Source organism: Oncorhynchus masou, chromosome 21 (assembly GCF_036934945.1).
Source record: "Oncorhynchus masou masou isolate Uvic2021 chromosome 21, UVic_Omas_1.1, whole genome shotgun sequence".
In the NCBI taxonomy this organism is placed as follows: Eukaryota; Metazoa; Chordata; class Actinopteri; order Salmoniformes; family Salmonidae; genus Oncorhynchus; species Oncorhynchus masou.
In genome coordinates, this window is record NC_088232.1 from 42,069,836 (window position 1) to 42,093,282 (window position 23,447).

A 23,447-nucleotide genomic window follows, 5' to 3' on the forward strand; every position below is an offset into this window, starting at 1 on the left:
AGGAGAGGGCTCAGAACGCACCCTTGTGGGGCCCCAGTGTTGAGGATCAGCGGGGAGGAGATGTTGTTACCTACCCTCACCACCTGGGGGCGGCGCGTCAAGAAGTCCAGTACCCAGTTGCACAGGGCGGGGTCGAGACCCAGGGTCTCAAGCTTGATGACGAGCTTGGAGGGTACTATGGTGTTGAATGCTGAGCTGTAGTCGATGAACAGCATTCTCACATAGGTATTCCTCTTGTCCAGATGGGTTAGGGCAGTGTGCAGTGTGGTTGAGATTGCATCGTCTGTGGACCTATTTGAGCGGTAAGCAAATTGGAGTGGGTCTAGGGCCTCCGTTATGAGGTTTGCATCTAATTATTGTATTAAATGAATTGGTAAAGATTAAACTATTTGTGAAATTATGTAATGTGATATTAAACCTTTAATGTGAGAGTTTATATTTCCTTTAAAGTTTAACTAAGTCATTGGCCCTCCCCCATGAGCACAGACATGATCCGGCGTCATGGAACAGCCCTTTCCTATTGTTACGAATAAAACCCCCTCCTGAGGAAATCCTCTTTAGACCATGAATACCTCAGTGTCAGCTGAGCTGGCACAGGTTAGAGTACCAAGACTGAGCAATCCCACAGCGTGAGCTATGATAGTGAATAGTTTAGACTAAGCAAACCCACAGCGTGAGCTGTGATTGCGAATAGTTATTGAATTCCTGACCATACCACGTGGAGCATTGGCTACACGGCTGGAAACGGTTCAACTCTGAGACTATCGAACCCTACCGAATAAGAGAAAATCTTAGATACTAATTACTAGTCTGCAGCTAAAAATTATGTAAACCTGGGATATGAATACCGACAACCGCCGAAACATCTATTCTATGAGAATATTTCTGAATGGTACCCTGAAGTATCCATCTAACCACAAAAGAATTTGATCTTCAGGGAAACAGAAAGAGAGAGAGCGAGAGAGAGACTTGGAACTCTCCAGCAGACGGGCCGGACTCCAACAGAGAAGATCACGACACATGGGTGTAAATATATATTGATTGCAATTATACCCAAATGAGTGAGCGTTCATGTGCAAAGGATTAGCATTTCAATGAATATAATTATCACCTGTGTGTAGTGATCCCTTTTTGTCTTTCCCGCTCTCTCTCAGTCCACACCCACTTCCCTTCGTCCACCAAGCCGTCATATCAGCTTAGCCCACTAGGGGATCTTCCCTATCATTTGTTAGTAGCATATCTACTGTTTGTTTGTTTATGCATTTCTGTGATTATTTAGTTAGTTAGTAAATAAATGATTAAGCAAATTGGTGTATGGATGATTCATACTAAAGGCTGGGTTTGTGCAGATAACCAACAATTTACGACGTTTGGAATGAGACTGACGGGAGGTAAAGAATAATTCATTAATAGAAGACTAATTGATCAGATATTAAAATATCTTTGTACAAAATGTTTAAAAAAATATATAACTTTGTAATCTGAAGATTTTCCATGGTGCCCGGACTTCCTAGTTAATTACATTTCCATGATTAGTTTAATCACGTAATAATAATTACAGAGAATTGATTTGATAAAATAACAGTCTTCACTTTTAATGATGCCAAAGACACGACACAGTATACTACACTATGCTCTCAGTGAGGTGAAAGGAGTAGCACATTTAAAGGAGTGAGTGAAAAACACATGGAGTATTCTCTTTGTGACTGTGCTTCCTCCCTTACCGTCAGAGTTCCCCTCCGAATGGTCGCTGACTGGCTTCATGGCCTGTGTGCTGGATCTTTGTTGCTGTGGTGACATGGCCCTCCAGTCATTTCTGACACTGTGATTGGAGAAGGTCCAAGAGCAAGGCGATTCAAAATCACAAGAGGTAGCTGCAGGAGTGAGGAAAAAGAGATCCATTATGTCTGAGACTGACTCTATGTTCCGTTCACACATTCTTGCAAAAACATTGGCCACTGTATGATGTAATTTCTATTGTACTGTGTTCAGTACTGTATTCATTCATGTCAACATGGAAATCAAGAGGGAAACTGCACCTGATTGTAATTAAATTAGTTTAAATGAATTATACAAATGAATGACAGGAACGCATGGAACTAATGATCCTCATCTGATGCCAAATTAGGCCAACATTGCAGCTTGCTTCAGAAATATGATGAAATGAGGACATCACAATGCCTTAACTGTATACTCCACTCCACCAACAGCTCCTAACAGAAGTAAACACTCCAGATGCCCATGGCTAAAATTAGTAGAAGTGCACCAAATCTCAGGGCAATTATCATTTGAAACCATTATGGTTCCAGCAAATTGGCTAAAATAGAAACAGTGTCCTTGGTACTGTTACCACAGTTAGAAGGCTTTACTGTTTCTACTGTCAACATATTCAGACAAGTGATGCAGAGTGATCTACATAATTGGTAGCCTCACAGCAGTCACCAACACTTTTCACTTGTACCAAGTTCTTATTTACAATAATGTTCTAGGAACAGTGGGTTAACTACCTTCAGGGGCAGAACGACAGAATTTTACCTTGTCAGTTTAGGGATTCAATCTAGCAACCTTTCAGGTTACTGGCCCAACACTCTAACCACTAGGCTACCTGCTGCCCCATTACCTGAGAGCATATTTACCAGGCTCAGACAGTGGCAATAAGTAGACCACTCTGACTATCTCCAAGAACAGCAGACGCCAAACCAGATACAGGCATACAGCATAATTAGTTGAAATTGTCTTTTTAGTTTAACATTGAAAACCCATTATAAAGCATATCAGAGCCTGAACAAAAAGCCATCATTTAACATAATGCTACTAGACGCACACACTCATGTTCAAATGACTCATGTCAGTACATATTCAGTACACATTCTTCTCATCAAACAAGCTCGATTAAAATGACCTTAGAAACCCTGCTTAGTGTTCTGAGCTGTTTCAGACGGATTCCATTAGCGCTTTAACTTTCCCCAAGTTCAGTGCAAGAGATATGAGTCTCCAAATCGACACCGACAAGACAATTCAAAATTGCTTTATAGTGCAGACTAAGAACGTTCCTTGGGGTCTGATGAAGCCTAATGTAGCACCAACTAGTGATTTGTGAATGATCAAACATAAAAACAACTCCAATATAATCAGAGAAGACCAGGGAATGTCAGTCTGGAAAAGGAAAATATACATTTTTAAGGGCTCCATAATTGGCATGTTGAGTCTAACAATGCTAATCTAACCCAAGTGAATGTGGAGGGAGTCCTGTGTCCTGAAGGAGTGAAACCACTAATAAGACAACCACATCTCTTCCCTCTGGGACACAGAAATACTAGAATGTAAGTGGTTGGGTGAAAAATTTAAGACACGTTTTGGTCGTAAATTAAACATGCAGATGAGGATTTTTGTGTGAAGCTCAATTTCATCAGGGTCTTCATTTAATGCGCAAAGTCTCATTTAGAACAAACGCGACTGCCAACGTGAGCTTTGAACACATTACAATGTTGTAACAGCTATGACAAACACTATTAGATTAGTGCTTTCTATAGTTTAAATTGCATTGATTCACTCTCTGCAAACCACACATAAGAGAAACGGCAGCCCTACATGGCAACACATTTATAGGTAACAGAAACCCGGAACCCCATTGTCCCTGACACACATTATCATTAATGAAACTAAACAGGTTGGGTTCCATACAGATGTAGGAACTTAAATTTGAGCCAGTTTTCTACAGCAGGAAAATAATCTGCACAAACAGGAAATGTGAATTATTTATGTGGATTATAATTCATGGCTATTTTTGTTGGAGTTGATACAACTCAAATACACTACAAGTTTGCATTTCCTTCTGTGCAGGAAAATGATCAGCAACAAAGGGTGATTAAATTAAGATCTGTTGACACTGAATATTTCATACTGACGATATGGGGGAGAGTTCTATGTGATTGATTTACTAAGTAAATCATGCTTCTTCCCTAGGTCTCCAAATGACAAACAGCTGGGTGTGGATAATTCTTACCTTGGCTCTTGTCCTTAGGACTCAAGTGATGGGGAAACATGAAGCTCTCCTCCAGGGACATGTCCAGTAGAGCATGACTGGAGCTGCCAACTGAAAATGAGAGAGCGAAAGAGAGAGACAAGTGGTTACATGATTGTTTTTATTGACTGTGTGTCCCTAGTGTTTCCACACAACATGGTTGACAGCAGAGGACTATTAGACAGTGGGACACCAGGCTGTCCTTCCATTTTAAAGTTCAAATGAGAGATATTGTCTACCCTGGGGCCTGTAGATCAACACAGCTGCATGAACAGCCAGTTCAATCAAGACAAGACGCCATTGACGCAAAATAGTATAATGACAAACAGATCCATCAAACTTAAGTATAGTTGGCTTACGGCAGGTAGCCTAGTGGTTGGAGTGTAGGGGCGGCAGGTAGCCTAGTGGTTGGAATGTAGGGGCGGCAGGTAGCCTAGTGGTTGGAATGTAGGGGCGGCAGGTAGCCTAGTGGTTAGAGTGTTGGGCCAGTAGCCGAAAGGTTTCTTGATTGAATCCCCGAGCTGACAATGTAAAAATCTGTTGTTCTGCCCCTGAGCAAGGCAGTTAACCCACTGTTCCCCAGGTGCTGTGAATGTTGATTAAGGCAGCCCACCGCACCTCTGATTCAGAGGGGTTGGGTTAAATGCGGAAGACACATTTCAGATGAAGGCACTCAGTTGTACAACTGACTAGGTATGCCCCTTTCCCTTACTCAATGTTCCCTGACGAGGCCTTTAAATATAAGTCAGTTTCATGGTATCCATTTATTGAATATCCCAATTTAGTTTTCATGAAAAACCGGGACAATAAGTTCCATACAAGGTAACCATAACACAACAGCTCATAACCTTCTCTCTGGATTGACATACAGCATATTAAGTCCTCTTGTTGACATAAATTAACAACACAGATCAAACACAAAAGGTTGGGCATGTCTTTTAGACTTGGCAATAAAACCTTTAGCTTATTTATAGAGGATGGGACATTAAGATCTTTCACTTATTCGTAGTAGTTTGGAATGCCTCCTCCCTGAATCTGTCCTTACATTTCAATAGCATCAGCTGAACTTAATTATTAAGTAAACCCTTGAGCTACAACTTGTCCACACTTACTCAGTTAAATGAGGGTGGAGGGGATCATGCTGTCATCCTGGTCAGTGAGTTTTACATTAAAATAACCCACTTGGATAAACAAATTCTGGAAATCATATTTCACTGGCGGTTTATTTTATACCACAGGAGGCATCCAACGTAATCTGGGATCTCAAGGAAGCTTTCAGAATGTGTTAACAATAAAATATATATAAATAAAGTATTCACAGAAGAGCCATAAACAAGAGCAAACAGCAGAGAATATTGCAAGTGTGAGTGCTCTGTTTAACAGAGGCTTAGGGATTCTAAAGCATGAAACACATCTAGAATCTCACTGCGGATTGGTACTTATCACAGTGGGGAACCTGTACCTAAATCCAAGACACTCCATTTAGTATGATACAGTGCCTTCAGAAAGTATTCATACCCCTTGACTTATTCCTCATCTTAGTGTTACAGCCTGAATAAGGAATGGATTAAATACAGTGGGGCAAAAAAGTATTTAGTCAGCCACCAATTGTGCAAGTTCTCCCACTTAAAAAGACGAGAGAGACCTGTAATTTTCATCATAGGTACACTTCAACTAATCACATTGTAGGATTTTTAATGAATTTATTTGCAAATTATGGTGGAAAATAAGTATTTGGTCACCTACAAACAAGCAAGATTTCTGGCTCTCACAGACCTGTAACTTCTTCTTTAAGAGGCTCCTCTGTCCTCCACTTGTTACCTGTATTAATGGCACCTTTTTGAACTTGTTATCAGTATAAAAGACACCTGTCCACAACCTCAAACAGTCACACTCCAAACTCCACTATGGCCAAGACCAAAGAGCTGTCAAAGGACACCAGAAACAAAATTGTAGACCTGCACCAGGCTGGGAAGACTGAATCTGCAATAGGTAAGCAGCTTGGTTTGAAGAAATCAACTGTGGGAGCAATTATTAGCAAATGGAAGACATACAAGACCACTGATAATCTCCCTCGATCTGGGGCTCCACGCAAGAGCTCACCCCGTGGGGTCAAAATGATCACAAGAACGGTGAGCAAAAAATCCCAGAACCACCAGGGGGACCTAGTGAATTACCTGCAGAGAGTTGGGACCAAAGTAACAAAGCCTACCATCAGTAACACACTACGCCGCCAGGGACTCAAATCCTGCAGTGCCAGACGTGTCCCCCTGCTTAAGCCAGTGCATGTCCAGGCCCGTCTGAAGTTTGCTAGAGAGCATTTAGATGATCCAGAAGAAGATTGGGAGAATGTCATATGGTCAGATGAAACCAAAATATAACTTTTTGGTAAAAACTCAACTCGTCGTGTTTGGAGGACAAAGAATGCTGAGTTGCATCCAAAGAACACCATGCCTACTGTGAAGCATGGGGGTGGAAACATCATGCTTTGGGGCTGTTTTTCTGCAAAGGGACCAGGACGACTGACCCGTGTAAAGGAAAGAAGGAATGGGGCCATGTATCGTGAGATTTTGAGTGAAAACCTCCTTCCATCAGCAAGGGCATTGAAGATGAAACGTGGCTGGGTCTTTCAGCATGACAATGATCCCAAACACACCGCCCGAGCCAAGGAGTGGCTTCGTAAGAAGCATTTCAAGGTCCTGGAGTGGCCTAACCATTCTCCAGATCTCAACCCCATAGAAAATCTTTGGAGGGAGTTGAAAGTCCGTGTTGCCCAGCAACAGCCCCAAAACATCACTGTTCTAGAGGAGATCTGCATGGAGGAATGTGCCAAAATACCAGCAACAGTGTGTGAAAACCTTGTGAAGACTTACAGAAAACGCTTGACCTCTGTCATTGCCAACAAAGAGTATATAACAAAGTATTGAGATAAACTTTTGTTATTGACCAAATACTTATTTTCCACCATAATTTGCATAATTTGATTTTATTTCTCATTTTGTCTGTCATAGTTGAAGTGTACCTATGATGAAAATTACAGACCTCTCATCTTTTTAAGTGGGAGAACTTGAACAATTGGTGGCTGACTAAATACTTTTTTGCCCTACTGTATATGTTTTTTTCTCACCCATCTATACACCATACCCTATAATACAAAGTCTCTAAGAGCTTAGCACACCTGGATTGTACAACATTTTAACGTTATTATTTTAAGAATTCTTCAAGCTCTGTGAAATGTTTGGTTGATCATGGCTAGACAGCCATTTTGAAGTCTTGCCAAAAATTTTCAAACAGATTTAAGTCAAAACTGTAACTCGGCCATTCAGGAACATTCACTGTCTTGCCCTTGTGTTTTAGGTTATTGTCCTTCTGAAAGGTGAATTCATCTTCCAGTATCTGATGGAAAGCAGACTGAATGTCACGTCCTGACCATATAGAGTCCTTATTTTTTATGGTGGAGTAGGTCAGGGTGTGACTGTGGGGTTAGTCTAGTTTATTATTTCTATGTGGGTGTTCTAGTTTTCATGTTTCTATGTTGGTGATTTGTATGATTCCCAATTAGAGGCAGCTGGTAGTCGTTGTCTCTAATTGGGTATCATATTTAAGTAGTGTTTGTTCCCACCTGTGTTTGTGGGATATTGTTAATGGGTAGTTGTATGTCAGCACTCCATTGTCGTTTCGTTATTAGGTTATTGTTTTTGCTCAGTTTCACTATTAAAAAATTATGTGGAACTCAACATTCGCTGCGCCTTGGTCCGTTTCTACAAATGATCGTGACACTGAAACAGGTTTTCCTATAGGATTTTGCCTGTGCTTCGCTCCATTCTGTGTCTTTTTTATTCTGAAAAACTCCCCAGTTCTTAACGATTACAAGCATACCCATAACATGAAGCAGCCACCACTTGAGTGGTACTCACTTCCCTTTTTCACTCTGTCAATTAGGTTAGTATTGTGGCATAACTACAATGTCATTGATCAATCATCAGTTCTATCCCATCACAGCCATTACACTCTGTAACTGTTTTAAAGTCACCATTGGCCTCATTGTGAAATCCCTGTGCAGTGTCATTCATCTCCAGCAACTAAGTTAGGAAGGATGCCTGTATCTGTGTCGTGACTAAGTGTATTGATACACCATCCAAAGTGTAATTAATAACTTCACCAAGCTCAAAGGGATATTCAATGTCTGCTTTTTAAAAATGTGTGATACCAATAGGTGCCCTTCTTTGCGAGGCATTGGAAAACCTCCCTGGTCTTTGTGGTTGAATCTGTGGTTGAAATTCACTACTCGACTGACGGACCTTACACACAGAGTGAGTCCATGCAACTTACTAAGTGACTTGTTAAGCAACTTTTTACTCCTGAACTTATTTAGGCTTGCCATAACCTAGGGTTTGAATACTTACGGGCTCAAGACATTTCAGCTTTTCTTTTTTAATTTATTTGTTATATATATATTATATATATATTTAAAAAAACATAATTCTACTTTGACATTATGGAGTATTGTGTGTAGGTGTAGTGATAAAAAAATCCAGTTTAAATTCAGGCTATAACACAACAAAATGTGGAAAAATTCCAGTGGTGTAGATACTTTCTGAAGGCAATGTATTTGACATTTCGTATGGTATGTATTAGTTTGTGGATGTCCATCATCCATTTCGTATGGTATGTATTAGTTTGTGGATGTCATTCATCCATTTCGTATGGTATGTATTAGTTTGTGGATGTCCATCATCCATTTCATATGATATGTTCCGAATTAAAATTCGTATGACAGATTACGAATTTGCAAAACGTACGATATGTTATGAATTTGCAAATCAAATGATGTGTTAACAATTCAAATTTGCTGTGGCTAAGGTTAACTCGGCTAGGGGTTAGGGTTTGAGGTTAAGGTTTAAGGTTAGGAGTTAGGTTAAATGGTTAAGGTTAGGGGAATAGTTAGCTAAAAGGGTTATGGATATGTTTAGGGGAAGGGTTATCTAACATGCAAAGTAGTAAAAAAGCTGCTAATTAGTTCAAATGCTAAAGTTGTCTGTGAAGAGATTCGAACATGCAACCTTTGCATTGTTATACCTTCGCTTTGTACGCATGACCGACCACCCTCCTTACGTTTTGACTTAACCTTTTACTACAGTATGCTAAATCAGGGTCACACAGACTGCTTCTTAGTCGTCTTAAAGAAATCTACTTGGAAACAAAATCATTTAAAAAAATAAAGACACCTGCACCATGTCAGATATACAGTATATTGGAAATGTATTCAATTTTGAGTTTGCATCCCAATTTTACACTTTATATACAGTGCCAGAGGGGTTGAGTTAAGTGTGGAAGATACATTTCAGTTGAATGCATTCAGTTGTACAACTGACTAGTTATTCCCCTTTCACTTTCCCAGCCAAAAGTTTGGACACACCGACTCATTCAAGGGTTTTTCTTTATATTTACTAATTTCTACATTGTAGAATAATAGTGAAGACTCCAAAACTATGAAATAACACATATGGAATCACGTAGTAACCAAAAAAAGTGTCAAACACTTAGGGCTATAACCAAATAGGGCTATCTTTTTTTAACAATCTTTATTAATGATGAAATTATAAGAAATATTAATAACATTCCACCCATGAGGCCAAAGGGGGCGCTTTTGGTCATTGACTGCAGGAAAGGGAAGGAACCTTCTGTCTTATGTAACCATACCAAACGTAACATATCATACTACAACTTGACTTTGAGCCAATCAGAGAGCACGAACATCCACATGGTGGAGCCAACAAAAAAAATGAAAAAAATAAAGGCATTTTCTCCATACATCCACGGATGAGCCAGTCACACGTCATATCTAATGTAAGCCGTGAGATGGTAGCTAGCCAAGTGCACAGACGCAATTCACACAACACTAAATACTTCCTCCAAGCTTGCTACCCACTGTAGCTCGCATTGACATTATAATTAAATCACAATGGTGTAGCTAGTTTCCATGAAACAGCTGCCTGTGTTAGCTGCCGAGTTAGTTCAGTGTCCTTAACTAGCTAATTAGCTATATTGTGCTCTCTAGCGAATATGCTAAAGTTAGCTAGCTAGCTAAACATTTAGCTATGGGCTGGCACTGGTAATATGGGATTATGGAGAGTGAATTAAACTGTTTCTTCATCATCTTGATAGGTAGTTATCTAGCTGTGCCCATCTGGCTAGTATTAACAAGAGATTTCTATAAAATAGCAACATTATTACAGCTAGCTACTAACAGCTTCTGGCTTGGAGTATTTTAACAAGTTTGAGTGGCTGACGACTTCCAAGGTCTTCGTTTTAACACAAAGACCTCTATAAAACACTACTCATGTTTCCTGATCCCTCTGACTCAACCATTACAGAGAAAACACATGGATTTCACGTGATCACGTGATCTTATGTGAAATTAACGTGATAACATGAAATTACACGTGAAAATGTGATCACATGAAATTTCATGTGAAATCACGTGATTTTCCACGTGCAATTATGTGGTTGTTCTGTGGGGGAAGGCTCCAGGCTACCGACACGCTTTACATCTCTGACTCCCCAAACAAGAACTCAGCAGAAAGGACTGAAATAGATCAAATGTGAATAAACAGATTAATTATAGAAAGCAAGCCGAATTAGAAACAACCATCACCAAATTGTGACTACAACACAGTCACTCAAAAATAAACTGTACATGACAGTTTTAGCTCTATGGAGTGGAGGGCCGGAAACAGGACACAAGGCCAACAATCAGAGCCCTGGGGGTTAATGGAACAATCATGTGACACACCCCCACGGTCCAGTTTGGATCAATACACACTAACAGGGACAGGGGGTTTCACAGTGGGTCGGCATAACTCAACAGCACTGGACAAAAGAGACAATTAAAATAAGACTATACTAGTATTGTATGAAAAGCTCACATGACAATGGACAGTCTGTATGTTGCCAGATGTCCAATAAAAACATAAGAGACAAGGTCACATTGGCCATGCTTGAGAAATGTTGTTATTAAAAACAGTTCGCTAAATGAGGTCAGACTGTAAATACAGTATTTAGAGTAAGATGCCACAGTTTCACTGCAAACACCAATATATTTTCTCAGTTTATATGCCCATTTCACAGAGACCGCTTGGGATTCAAAAGCTATAAAAAGGCCCTTGGCTTCAGAATAAAGCAATTGTGGGTTCAAAAACATGCTGAAGAAAACACTATAACTCATAAATGTATTTTTACTTTGGGTGTGTTGGCTTGTTGGCTAGCTACTGGCTACCAAATATGGCAAAGCATAAGGAATTGTTTGACTGTGTAGCTCTTTCCTGCAGTAAATTGAGCTAGTGGCCTCGTGTGGAATTGTATTAATATTTTTCAAAACAAAAAAAAAACAGACGAAAATCAGATGTTTCTATGTCAAATGGTTTTGTTATATTTCAGTCTTCTGTAATGTATATAAAGTGTAATATTGGGATGCAAATTTAAGATTGAATACATTTCAACTCTATGTCTGACATGGTACAGGTGTGTTCTTTTTTTAATCCCGTAACCAAAGATGGTACCTGGAATACGACTTTCCCAACGCGGATCCTTTGTCTGCACCGCCCAGGGCATTTGAACTGATTCCAGAGGCCGAACCAAAACAACGCCGTCGGAGGAGAGGGTGCTGGAGCGGTCTTCTAGTGAGGCTTCAGATGTGCGCACACCACCCACCGCTTCCGTGTATATTACTCATTAAATGTCCAGTCCCTAGTTAACAAAGTTGACGAAATTAAGGCAAGAGTTCCTTTCCAAAGAGATATCCGGGATTGTAACATACTCTGTTTCACAGAGACATGGCTAGCTGGGGACATGCTGTCGGAGTCCGTACAGCCAACGGGATTTTGAGTGCATCGCGCCACAAGAGCAAACATCTCTCTGGTAAGAAGAAGGGCGGGGTGTATGTTTTATGATTATAACATCATAACAACATACGAGAACTCAAGTCTTTTTGTTCACCTGAGCTAGAATTCCTCCAAATCAAATGGTGACCATGTTACCTCGCAAGAAAACTCTCCTCGGTTATCCTCACAGCCGTGCATAACGCCCAGCAAGCAGATACCACGACCACCATCACGGAACTTCACTGGACTTGATGCAAATTGGAAACCATATCCTAAGGCTGCATTTATTGCAGCTGGGGATTTTAACAAAGCTCATCTGAGAACAAGGCTACCTAAATTCTATCAGCATATCTATTGCAGTACACGAGCGAGTAACAAACTCAACCACTGCTACTCTAGTTTCTGCGATGCATACAAGACCCTCCCCCGCCTTCCTTTTGGCAAATCTGACCATGACTCCATCTTGTTGGTCCCATTCTATAGGCAGAAACTAAAACAGGAAACGCCTGTGCTTAGATCTATCCAATGCTGGTCTGACCAATGGGCTTCCACGCTTCAAGATTGCTTCGATCACGTAGACTGGGATATGACGTATACGCTTACTCGGTGAGTGAGTTTATAAGGAAGTGTATAGGAGATGTTGTACCCACTGTGACAATTAAAACCTTCCCTAACCAGAAACCGTGGATTGATGGCAGCTTTTGCACAAAATTGAAAGCACGTACCACCACATTTAATCATGGCAAGGCGACTGGAAATATGACCGAATACAAACAGTGTAGTTATTCTCTCCATAAGGCAATCAAACAAGCAAAGCGTCAGTATAGAGACAAAGAGGAGTCTCAATTCAACGGCTCAAACACGAGATGTATGTGGCAGGGTCTACAATCACGGATTACAAAAAGAAAACCAGCCCCATCGCGGACATCGACGTCTTGCTCCCAAACAAATTAAACAACTTCTTTGCGCGCTTTGAGGACAATACAGTGCCACCGACACGGCCCGCTACCAAAGACTGTGGGCTCTCCTTCTCCATGGCCAACGTGCGTAAAACATTTAAACGTGTTAACCCTCGCAAGGCTGCTGGCCCAGACGGCATCCCTAGCTGTGTCCGCAGAGCATGCGTAGATCAGCTGGCTGGTGTGTTTACAGACAAAATTTGATTTGATTTTGATTGTATTTCAGCTCCATCACATAAGCCTGGGTTCATAACCCCGCTGCCGTGCTTCACATCTAGTCAAACTTCAAAGGTTATTCCTGGTGTACCAGGCACACACTACAAAAACCCCACACTTGGTAACAATGTGGAATGTCTACTCTTGATAAGAGCCTTTTGGGTACGATTGAGTGTCTTTAATTGTTTGCATGACTTAAATTTCACCTCACACCTTCCATGCTCTGACAAAGTCTGATAAACATAAGAAACACCTACAGAAAAACATTTAAATTGCCACACAAAATGGACTTGAAAGATTTTCAGGGAAAAACTGTAGCCCACAGTTCTCACACTGGAGTGTTTTCTTCATTATATTTTCAAAGTCCATTTTTCTTCCAAGGGTAACAGTACATACTGGGTTAGTTTCAAGTTTCAAGTTGTAATGTCACGTGCACAAGTACAGTGAAATGCCTTTCTTGCAAGCTCTAAACCCAACAATGCCGAAATCAATATCAATGTAGTACTAAAAATAACACAAGGTAGAACAAAAACAAGCGTGAAATAGAAATAAGAAGAGCACGAGAATGTAAGTATTCTATATACAGGCTCAGTCAGTTCCAGTACCATATTTACAATGTGAAGGGATACTGGAGTGATAGAGGTACAATGCCTTCAGGAAGTATTCACACCACTTGACCTTTTCCACATTTTGTTGTGTTACAGTCTGAATTTAAAATTGATCAGATTGTTTTGTCCCTACGCCTACACATAATACCCCATAATGTCTAAGTGGAATTACGTTTTTCAAAATGTTTACTCATTAATTAAAAATGAAAATACTGAAATGTCTTGAGTCTATAACTATTCAACCCCATTCTGATGGCAAGCCTAAATGAGTTCAAGAATAAAGATATGCTTTACAAGTCACATAATAAGTTGCATGGACTCAATCTGTGTGCAATAATAGTGTTTACTGACTACCTAATGTCTGTACCCCACACATACAGTTAGTTATCTGTGAGGTCCCTCAGTCAAGCAGTGAATTTCAAACACAGACTCAACTACAAAGACCAGGGAAGTTTTGGCTTAAATGTACTTGAACATTTATGGTAAGACCTGAAAATTGTTGTCGAGCAATGATCAACAAACAATTTGACAGATCTTGAAGAATTGTGAAAAGAATAACAGACTATTGTTGCACAATCTGGTGTGGAAAACTCTGAGAGACTTACCTGGAAAGACGCACGCTGCAAAAGGTGCTTTTATACAAAGCATTGACTCAGGGCTGTAAACACTTACCTAATTCAAATATTTCCTTATTGAATTTTTTTACATTTTTGTAAACATTTCCAAAACATGTTTTCACTTTGTGATTATGGGATGTTGTGTGTAAATGGGTGTGTAAAAAAATATATCAATCCATTTTGAATTCCGGCTGTAACACAACAAAATGTTGAATAAGTCAAGGGGTATGAATACTTTCTGGCAGCACTGTAGATATGTATAAGGTAAGGTGACTAGGCATCAGGATATATGATAAACAGAATAGCAGCAGCATATATGATGATTGTATGTGAGTGGGTGTGAGTATGTATAGAGTCAGTATAAATATATCTTCATATTATGTGTTTGACCAAATGAAGTGAGCGTTTGTGTGTGAGTTGGAGTGTCAGTGTGCATGAGTGTGTACAGCACTGTGAGTGCGCGTAGAGACTTGTAAAACATTTTTTATAAATACAATGGTCAACTCAGATAGTCTGTGTAGCCATTTTGAGCTCGGCCACAGTGATGCATTGGCTGTCCACACCACCATTTGTAGCGCCATGCGATCGAGGGCAGTGCTATTTCCATATCAAGCAGTGATGCAGCCAGTCAAGATGCTCTCAATGGTACAACTGTATAACTTTTTGAGGATTTGAGGGCCCATGCCAAACCTTTTCAACCTCCTGAGGGGAAAGAGGCATTGTAGTGTGTTCTTCATGACTGTGCGCCTGTGTGGACCATTTTAGAGATTTGAAGACCAAGGAACTTGATGCTCTCGACACGCTTGGTAATAAAGCTATACTGAGCTATTTCGGGTATTTCCAAACTGTATTCTGACCAAAAGAGCGCCCAAAATGTATAATACTTTATCTCATCTGCAAGAAAATGAAGTAATTCACAGAAAAGATCTTTGGAAGGGAGCCATTTATTTCCAATCTTGTTTTAATGAAAACCATATCCAGATCCTGAGGCATGATTCGTTATAGAGACACATCAACAACAATCAGTGGTCTGCATAATTCCCAGCTGACACTAGTTTACACTGCAAACAATAATGAGTCGGTAAGACCACCCCAGGACATGGCAGAATGGTTGACTAACGTCATCAGGACAGCCTCTGTTTGCTGGGTTTATACTGTTATATACAGACAGTCATCCACTGTCTATTCATTCAGAAAAGGCTACACATATTACACATGTTGGTGTTAGAAGCTCTGCAGGATGTCAAGAAAGAATGGTGTTGTGCCCACTGAGAGGGGATGTCCAGAGGGATACACTAATAATGGAGCTTTGACAGTGCATGGGCAATTTACTGGAGCTAAAAGGCCTAGACCATGGTGCTGTTCTTCCAATGCACCATTAAATGCCTGTACAACTCACTCCTTTCCATCTTTCATAGGTCATTAGAAAATGAACAAAGCTTTAAAGTTCTTTATTGACTATAAACAACCGGAACTGAATAAGACTGGAAACTGAAAGCAGCACAACAAAAAACTCTCAAGACAGTTAATTTACTCTCAAGACAGTCTACAGAAAGATCCCAGAATCATATCAAAATGTTCTGAGCATCAGTGTTATTACCTTTTATAGCCTTTTCCTATTAGCTGAAGGTCCAAGTAGTATAATTCATTTAACCAATGACTACTGTCAACAACACATGCTTTGATGAATGTTACAAGACCTGCCAAAAGGAATCATCATTATTCTTTATTCACAAAGGATTTTTTTGTGGTGATATGACCTAGACAATTTATCCTGACAAATGAGCTTGGTGCTGATCAAACCCACTACCTTCCAACACATTTAACCACAGGGGTATACTTTATCACCATAAGAAGAAAACATGGGAGGAATAACACTCCCATGAGCTGAAAACACATGTAACTTATAGACATTGGGTTGTCAAAGGAGATCAGGATTTTAGAATAAGTGCCTCTTTTTTTTAATGTACTCCCCTTTTCTCCCCAATTATGTGATATCCAATTGCGATTCAATTACAACCTTGTCTCATCACGGCAACTCCCAGATGGGCTCGGGAGAGGCGAAGGTCGATTCAAGTGCCTTAACACCCGCTCGCTTAACCCGGAAGCCGGCCGCACCAATCTGTTGCAAGAAACACAGTTCAACTGACGACCGTAGTCAACCCCAGCCAAACCCTCAACTAGCCAGGACGATGCTCGGCCAATTGTGTGCCGCCCTATGGGACTTCCAGTTATGGGATCGAACCTCAGGCTGTAGTGAAGCCGCAATAATCGGGAGGCCGAGAGTGCCTCTTTTTAAATCCCACATTTGTAAAAAAAAATGATTTTAATGTGTGACTTTATTTAGGTATTTTGTTTAACTTCTGTCTCTGTATCTTTGTAGTGCTTTTATTTATTTATATGATTTAACTTTGATCATTTGTTATTGAAAAGCACTCTAGAAATAGTTATTATTATTACTGTTAAAAAATAGCATAGTGAATTTTCTCATAGTTTGTGCGTCCGTCCATAGTGACTGTAAAATACAGCTTCATCATCCGTATAATACCTTGACAATATCATCTGACCCTGAGACATTAGTGAGTAAAGCAGTTGTGTTTGACCTTGAATACAAACCAGATCTCTGAGGCTAAGGAGTATTTTTTATTTTTTATTTTTCTAGGCAAGTCAGTTAAGAACAAATTCTTATTTTCAATGACGGCCTAGGAACAGTGGGTTAAGTGCCTGTTCAGGGGCAGAACGACAGATTTGTACCTTGTCAGCTCGGGGATTTGCACTTGCAACCTTTCGGTTACTAGTCCAACGCTCTAACCACTAGGCTACCCTGCCGCCCCAATAAAGTACAGCCACATCCAATATTACTGGCACCCTTGATGAACATGAGCAAAAAATGATGTATAAAATAAATAATACAAATACTGAGCTATAATGTAATACTTTCTGCACCCTCCCCTTGCGAGGATAACAACACAGCCTTTTTAATGTCTTATGATATTGGAGAACGCATTGGTAGGGGTCTTAGACCATTACTCCATACAGAATCCTTCCCGATCCTTGATATCCTCCAGTCTGCACTTATGGACGGCCCTCTTCAATTCAAACCACAGGGTTCCAATGGGGTTCATGTCCGGAGACTGAGATGACCATCGCAAAATGTTGATTTTTGGTCAATTAACCATTTCTTTGTAGATTTTGATTTGTGCTTGTGGTCATTGTCTTGGAAGATCAACTTGTGGCCAAGTTTCATCCACCTGGCTAGAGGCAACCAGATTTTTTGCTAAAATGTCCTGGTACTTGGTAGTTCATGATGCCGTTGACTTTAACAAGGGCCCCAGGACTAGTGGAAGCAAAACAGCCCCAGAACACTAAAGATCTACCACAATATTTTACAGTAGGTATGAGGTTATTTTCTGCATATGCATCCTTCTTACAAGGCCAAACCCACCACTGCTGTGTGTGGCCAAAGACCTCTATTCTCTTCTTATCTGACCAGAGCACCTGGTTCCAATCCAAGTGCCAATGTCGTTTAGCAAACTTCAGTCATTTACATTTGTTGGTTGACCTCAATAAACACTTTTTTATGGCAACCTTTCCAAATAGTCTATTGGCATGGAGGTGGCATCTAACTGTAGATTTTGAGACTTAGTGACCCCAAGATGTGACCAAGTTCTGTAATTTCTTCAACTGTGGCCCTTGCACTCTTTGCCTCTCGAACGATCTTCCTTGCTGTGCGTGGGGACAAAATACACCTGTCCTCTACCAGGCGAGTTTACCACTGTTGCAGTGGTTTTAAACTTCTTATTTGTTGCCCTAATAGTGATGTGGCATATTTGTTTTTTCATTGTTTTTCCATTGTCTCATTGGCTGATTAATGAAAGTCAACAATCATTTATCTCTTTTCATTTGTGAGTTCTTTGCCTTTCCCCATGTTTATTATTATTATTATTTAACCTTTATTTAACTAGGCAAGTCAGTTTAGAACAAATTCTTATTTACAATGATGGCCTACCAAAAGGCAAAAGACCACCTACGGGGACGGGGGCTGGAATTAAAAATAAATAATAATAATAATATAGGACAAAACACACATCACGACAAGAGAGACAACACTACAAAAAGAGAGACCTAACACAACAACATAGCATGGCAGCAACACATGACAACACAGCATGGTGGCAACACAACATGACAACAACATGATAGAAACAACATGGCAGCAACACAACATGGTAGCAGCACAAAACATGGTACAAACATTATTGGGCACAGACAACAGCACAAAGGGCAAGAAGGTAGAGACAACAATGCATCACGCTAGTGTTCATGATTGAGTTTGAGTGTTTTTTGCAGCTCGTTCCAGTCGCTAGCTGCAGCAAACTAAAAAGAGGAGTGACCCAGGGATGTGTGGCTTTGGGGACATTTAGCAGAATGTGACTGACAGAATGGGTGTTGTATGTAGAGGATGAGGGCTACAGTAGATATCTCAGGTAGAGGGGAGTGAGGCCAAAGAGGGTGTTATAAATAAGCATAAACCATTGGGTCTTGCGAAGTGTATACAGAGATTACCAGTTTACAGAGGAGTATAGAGTGCATTGATGGTGGCAAATCTGATGGCCGAATGGTAAAGAACATCTAGCTGCTCGAGAGCACCCTTACCTGCCGATCTATAAATTACGTCTACCTAATCTAGCATGGGTAGGATGGTCATCTGAATCAGGGTTAGTTTGGCGGCTGGGGTGAAAGAGGCGCGATTACGATAGAGGAAACCAAGTCTAGATTTAACCTTAGCCTGCGGCTTTGATATGTGATGAGAGAAGGACAGTGTAACGTCTAGCCATACTCCCAAGTACTTATATGAGTTGACTACTTCAAGCTCTAAACCCTCAGAGGTAGTAATCACACCGGTGTGGAGAGGGGCATTCTTCTTACCAAACAACATGATCTTTGTTTTGGAGGTGCCAAAGACCCCTCAGAGACACCAATACTCATTAGCCAGCTGTCAAGAATGGAATGGTCTACCGTATCAAAAGCTTTGGCCAAGTCAATAAAAATAGCAGCACAACATTGCTTAAGCAAATCAAATCAAAGTTTATTTGTCTCATGAGAGAACAGTCTATGACTGGGGTGGCTGGGGTCTTTGACAATTTCTCGGGCCTTCCTCTGACACCGCCTGGTGTAGAGGTCCTGGATGGCAGGCAGCTTTGCCCCAGTGATGTACTGGGCCGTACGCACTACCTTCTGTAGTATCTTGCGGTCAGAGGCCAAGCAATTGCCGTACCAGGCAGTGATGCAACCGGTCAGGATGCTCTCGATGTTGCAGCTGTAGAACCTTTTGAGGATCTCAGGATCCTGGGGTGCTCCAGTGTTGAGGATCAGCGTGGCAGATGTGTTGCTGCCTACCCTCACCACCTGGGGGAGGCCCGTCAGGAAGTCCAAGATCCAGTTGCAGAGGGAGGTGTTTAGTCCCAGGATCCTTAGCTTAGTGATGAGCTTTGAGGGTACTATGGTGTTGAACGCTGAGCTGTAGTCAATGAATAGCATTCTCACATAAGTGTTCCTTTTGTCCAGCTGTGAAAGGGCAGTGTGGAGTGCAATTGAGATTGCATCATCTGTGGATCTGTTTGGGCGGTATGCAAATTGGATTGGGTCTAGGGTTTCTGGGATAATGGTGTTGATGCAAGCCATTACCAACCGTTCAAAGCACTTCATGGCTACGGACATGAGAGCTACAGGTCTGTAGTCATTTAGGCAGGTTGCCTTTGTGTTCTTGGGCACAGGGACTATGGTGGTCTGCTTGAAACATGTTGATATTACAGACTCAATCAGGGACATGTTGAAAATGTCAGTGAAGACACCTGCCAGTTGGTCAGCACATGCCCGGAGCACATGTCCTGGTAATGCGTCTGGCCCAGCAGCCTTGTGTATGTTGACCTGTTTAAAGGTCTTATCCACGTCGGCTACAGAGAGAGTAATCACACAGTCATCCGGAACAGCTGATGCTCTCATGCATGCCTCAGTTTTGCTTGCCTCGAAGCGAGCATAGAAGTGATTTAGCTCATCTGTTAAGCTCATGTCACTGGCCAGCTCGCGGCTGTGCTTCCCTTTGTAGTCTATAATTGTTTGCAAGCCCTGCCACATATGACAAGCGTTGGAGCCGGTGTGGTATGATTCAATCTTAGCCCTGTATTGAAGCTTTGCCTGTTTGATGGTTTGTCTGAGGGCATAGCAGGATTTCTTGTAAGCTTCCATGTTAAAATCCCGCATCTTGAAAGCGGCAGCTCTACCTTTTAGCTCAGTGCGAATGTTGCCTGTAATCCATGGCTTCTGGTTGGGGTACGTACGTACAGTCACTGTGGGGCTGACGTCCTCGATGCACTTATTGATAAAGCCAGTGATTGATGTGGTGTACTCCTCAATACCATCAGAATAATCCTGGAACATGTTGCAGTCTGTGATAGCAAAACAGTCCTGTAGTTTAGCATCTGCTTCATCTGACCACGTTTTTATAGACCGAGTCACTAGTGCTTCCTGCTTTCATTTTTGCTTGTAAGCAGGAATCAGGAGGATAGATTTGTGGTCGGATCTACCAAATGGAGGGCGAGGGAGAGTTTTGTGCGCGTCTCTGTGTGTGGAGTACAGGTGATCTAGATATCCCACGAGCTGAATATCCATGTCGTCATTCAGCCACGATTCCGTGAAACATTGGATATAAACAGTTTTTGATGTCCCGTTGGTAGGATATTCGTGATCGTACTTCATATAGTTTATTGTCCAATGATTGCACGTTGGCAAGTAGTATTGGCGGTAATGGCAGCTTTCCCACTCGCCTTTTCCGGGTCCTGACCAGTCATCCGGCTCTTTGTCCTCTGTACCTGTGTAGCTTCCCCTTGCAAATAACAGGGATGTTGGCCCTGTCGGGTGTTTGGAGAATGTTCTGTGCGTCTTGGTTGTTGCAGAAAAAATCTTTGTCTAATCCAAGTTGAGTGATCGCTGTCCTGATATCCAGAAGCTCTTTTATACCATAAGATACGGTTGCAGAAACATTATGTACAAAATAAGTTACAAATAACTCGGGAAAAAACCCCACATAATAGCACAATTGCTTGGGCGCCTGTAAAACTGCTGCCATTTCTTTCGGCGTCATTTTACAGTAGAATCAAGGGAAATGGTGAATTTATTTAGGACTTTTAACCTTTTCATACATGAGTTCCAAATATCTCTAATGGTCACCCCAGCATGAGTTTTTTTATGCACGTGATGTTAGAATGTTCTCTCCATTCCAGAATGTGATTGTTACGCAACAGTACATTTAATCCGCGCTGCCCTCAAACCAAGGCACGAAGCCTGTATATATTTATAGGCTGTTTTCAACTTGTCAATTTCAAATAATTTTCTAAGAAGTTGTATTTTCTAAGAACAGTTTGAATTGGGGTGTGTTCCGCCTCCTCATTCATTCACATAAAAGTAGTTATTTTTTACTTTTGAGGACAAAATTTTAAAAATTGAAATTTCTGACCCAGACAAAATTCCCCAAGCACTTCCCAATTGTTTGTGCAGTTCAAGTCTGCAGACATTTGAGCATCTCCCGTCAGAACAGGATCTGCACACACATGTTCACATTTTCCATCTCTTGCCCGCATTGCAGTCATTGTTGTTTTCATTACCGATAATAACTTTGGAAATGTGTGCATTTCTATCAAAGTAAGTGCCTTATAATAGTTTCTGTATGTCATTTCTACTGTATCTCACTGTATTTATGGAGCATAATATATGTGTGTATATTCCTTATAACCGCGGACACGCGAGGTAACGTTATTCATTTCATAACTTTTATGGTGTTGTATTCAATCGTGTTTATGGAGCTAGCTACATTCTTCTATTAGCGCTGTAAAACAATGCTAAATGCATCAGAGAAGTATTAGCTTGTGTTGTATATTGAAGCTACCCTAGCCTTATGACTCCCAAGTGGCGCAGTAGTCTAAGGCACAGCATCTCAGGGTTAAAGGTGTCATTACAGACACCCTGATTCAAATCCAATCTGCGTTTCTATCAAAGTAAGTGCCTTACTATGTTATAATAGTTTCTGTATGTGAACTGCATGTCCAATTACAAAAAATCCCTTGTTCAGTAATCATCTCACCTGTTAGTTGGCGGTGAACTATGTTGCCATTGAGGGCAGCAGTGTCGATCAGATGGAAAAATATCTTCTAATACCACTTTCCGAGTGCATTCCACAACGCTGTTTATCATGGCCATCTTATCCACTGCCCCCATTTTGAGGTTATAGTCAAGCACACAGTCTGGTCTGATTTTTCTCAGGTGGTCCACCTTCCCTGTGGCCGACATGGTTGCTGTATGGACAGTGCAGAGAACATGGACGTCTCATTTGTCATGCCACCTTACTGCCAGCTGTTGACCATTCTCCTTGAACTCCACCTCCCCCCTCTGCATCTTCCTTCATCCAAATGGCGGCATCCCCTTCCTGTTCGAACTGACTGTGCCACATGCCCCTGTGCTTTTGGAGAGCAGATGCTGGAAGATTTCTTACTTTGTATAACGGGTCATTTAGGATGGCAGTAGCATTGTTGACGAAATGGAGGCATCGCAGCAGAACTAGGAAGCATCTTGGGAAAAGAGTGTGGCAAAGAAGGGAGTTGCAAACATAGGATCTGTGCTCCAGTATTCTCTTCGGGAGGTCTTCTTTACTATTCACATGAGAAGGACTGTCACCAGGAAGGTATACATTTCACTAATTGTGGTTGTCACCAATTTAGTGAGTTTCCCACTCACTCCTGGCTCACTCTTCTCCTGTAGTTCTAAGGCATAGCGATTGGTCTCGTCTACTATGTCTCCCACCAGCTCCACCTGTCAGAAACAACTTGAAGCACTCTGCCTCAGATGGAAATGACAAGGGGCGTTGCACTCCAGACTGGGACTCATCAAAGCAAACAGCAGGGCCAGGAGGGGTGAAATGGCTGGCGGCCTTCCAGCTCCCACATAACTCCTGTACTGTCAGTCTGCTTCCATCACCAACAGCATCTTCAAAGGGACCTGAGACTTCGTCAGTGGACACGGAGTCCTCAGATTCAGGGTTCTCAATGATTACAAGTTTGGGGGGCAGCTCCTCACTGTCAGAATCT

General features: G+C 41.3%; 1 protein-coding gene across 2 annotated transcripts in view; it reads right to left on the minus strand.

Moving 5' to 3' along the window:
* Positions 1-23,447, minus strand: part of LOC135508372 (tyrosine-protein kinase receptor-like) — a 136,110-nt gene that overhangs the window by 105,428 nt on the left and 7,235 nt on the right. For both annotated transcript variants that reach the window (XM_064928510.1, XM_064928508.1), the window contains exons 2-3: positions 4,007-4,096; positions 1,725-1,874 (exon numbers count right to left, since the gene is read on the minus strand). In XM_064928510.1, coding sequence (XP_064784582.1) covers positions 1,725-1,874; positions 4,007-4,096 — 240 coding nt within the window. The remainder of the gene's footprint in view (positions 1-1,724; positions 1,875-4,006; positions 4,097-23,447) is intronic.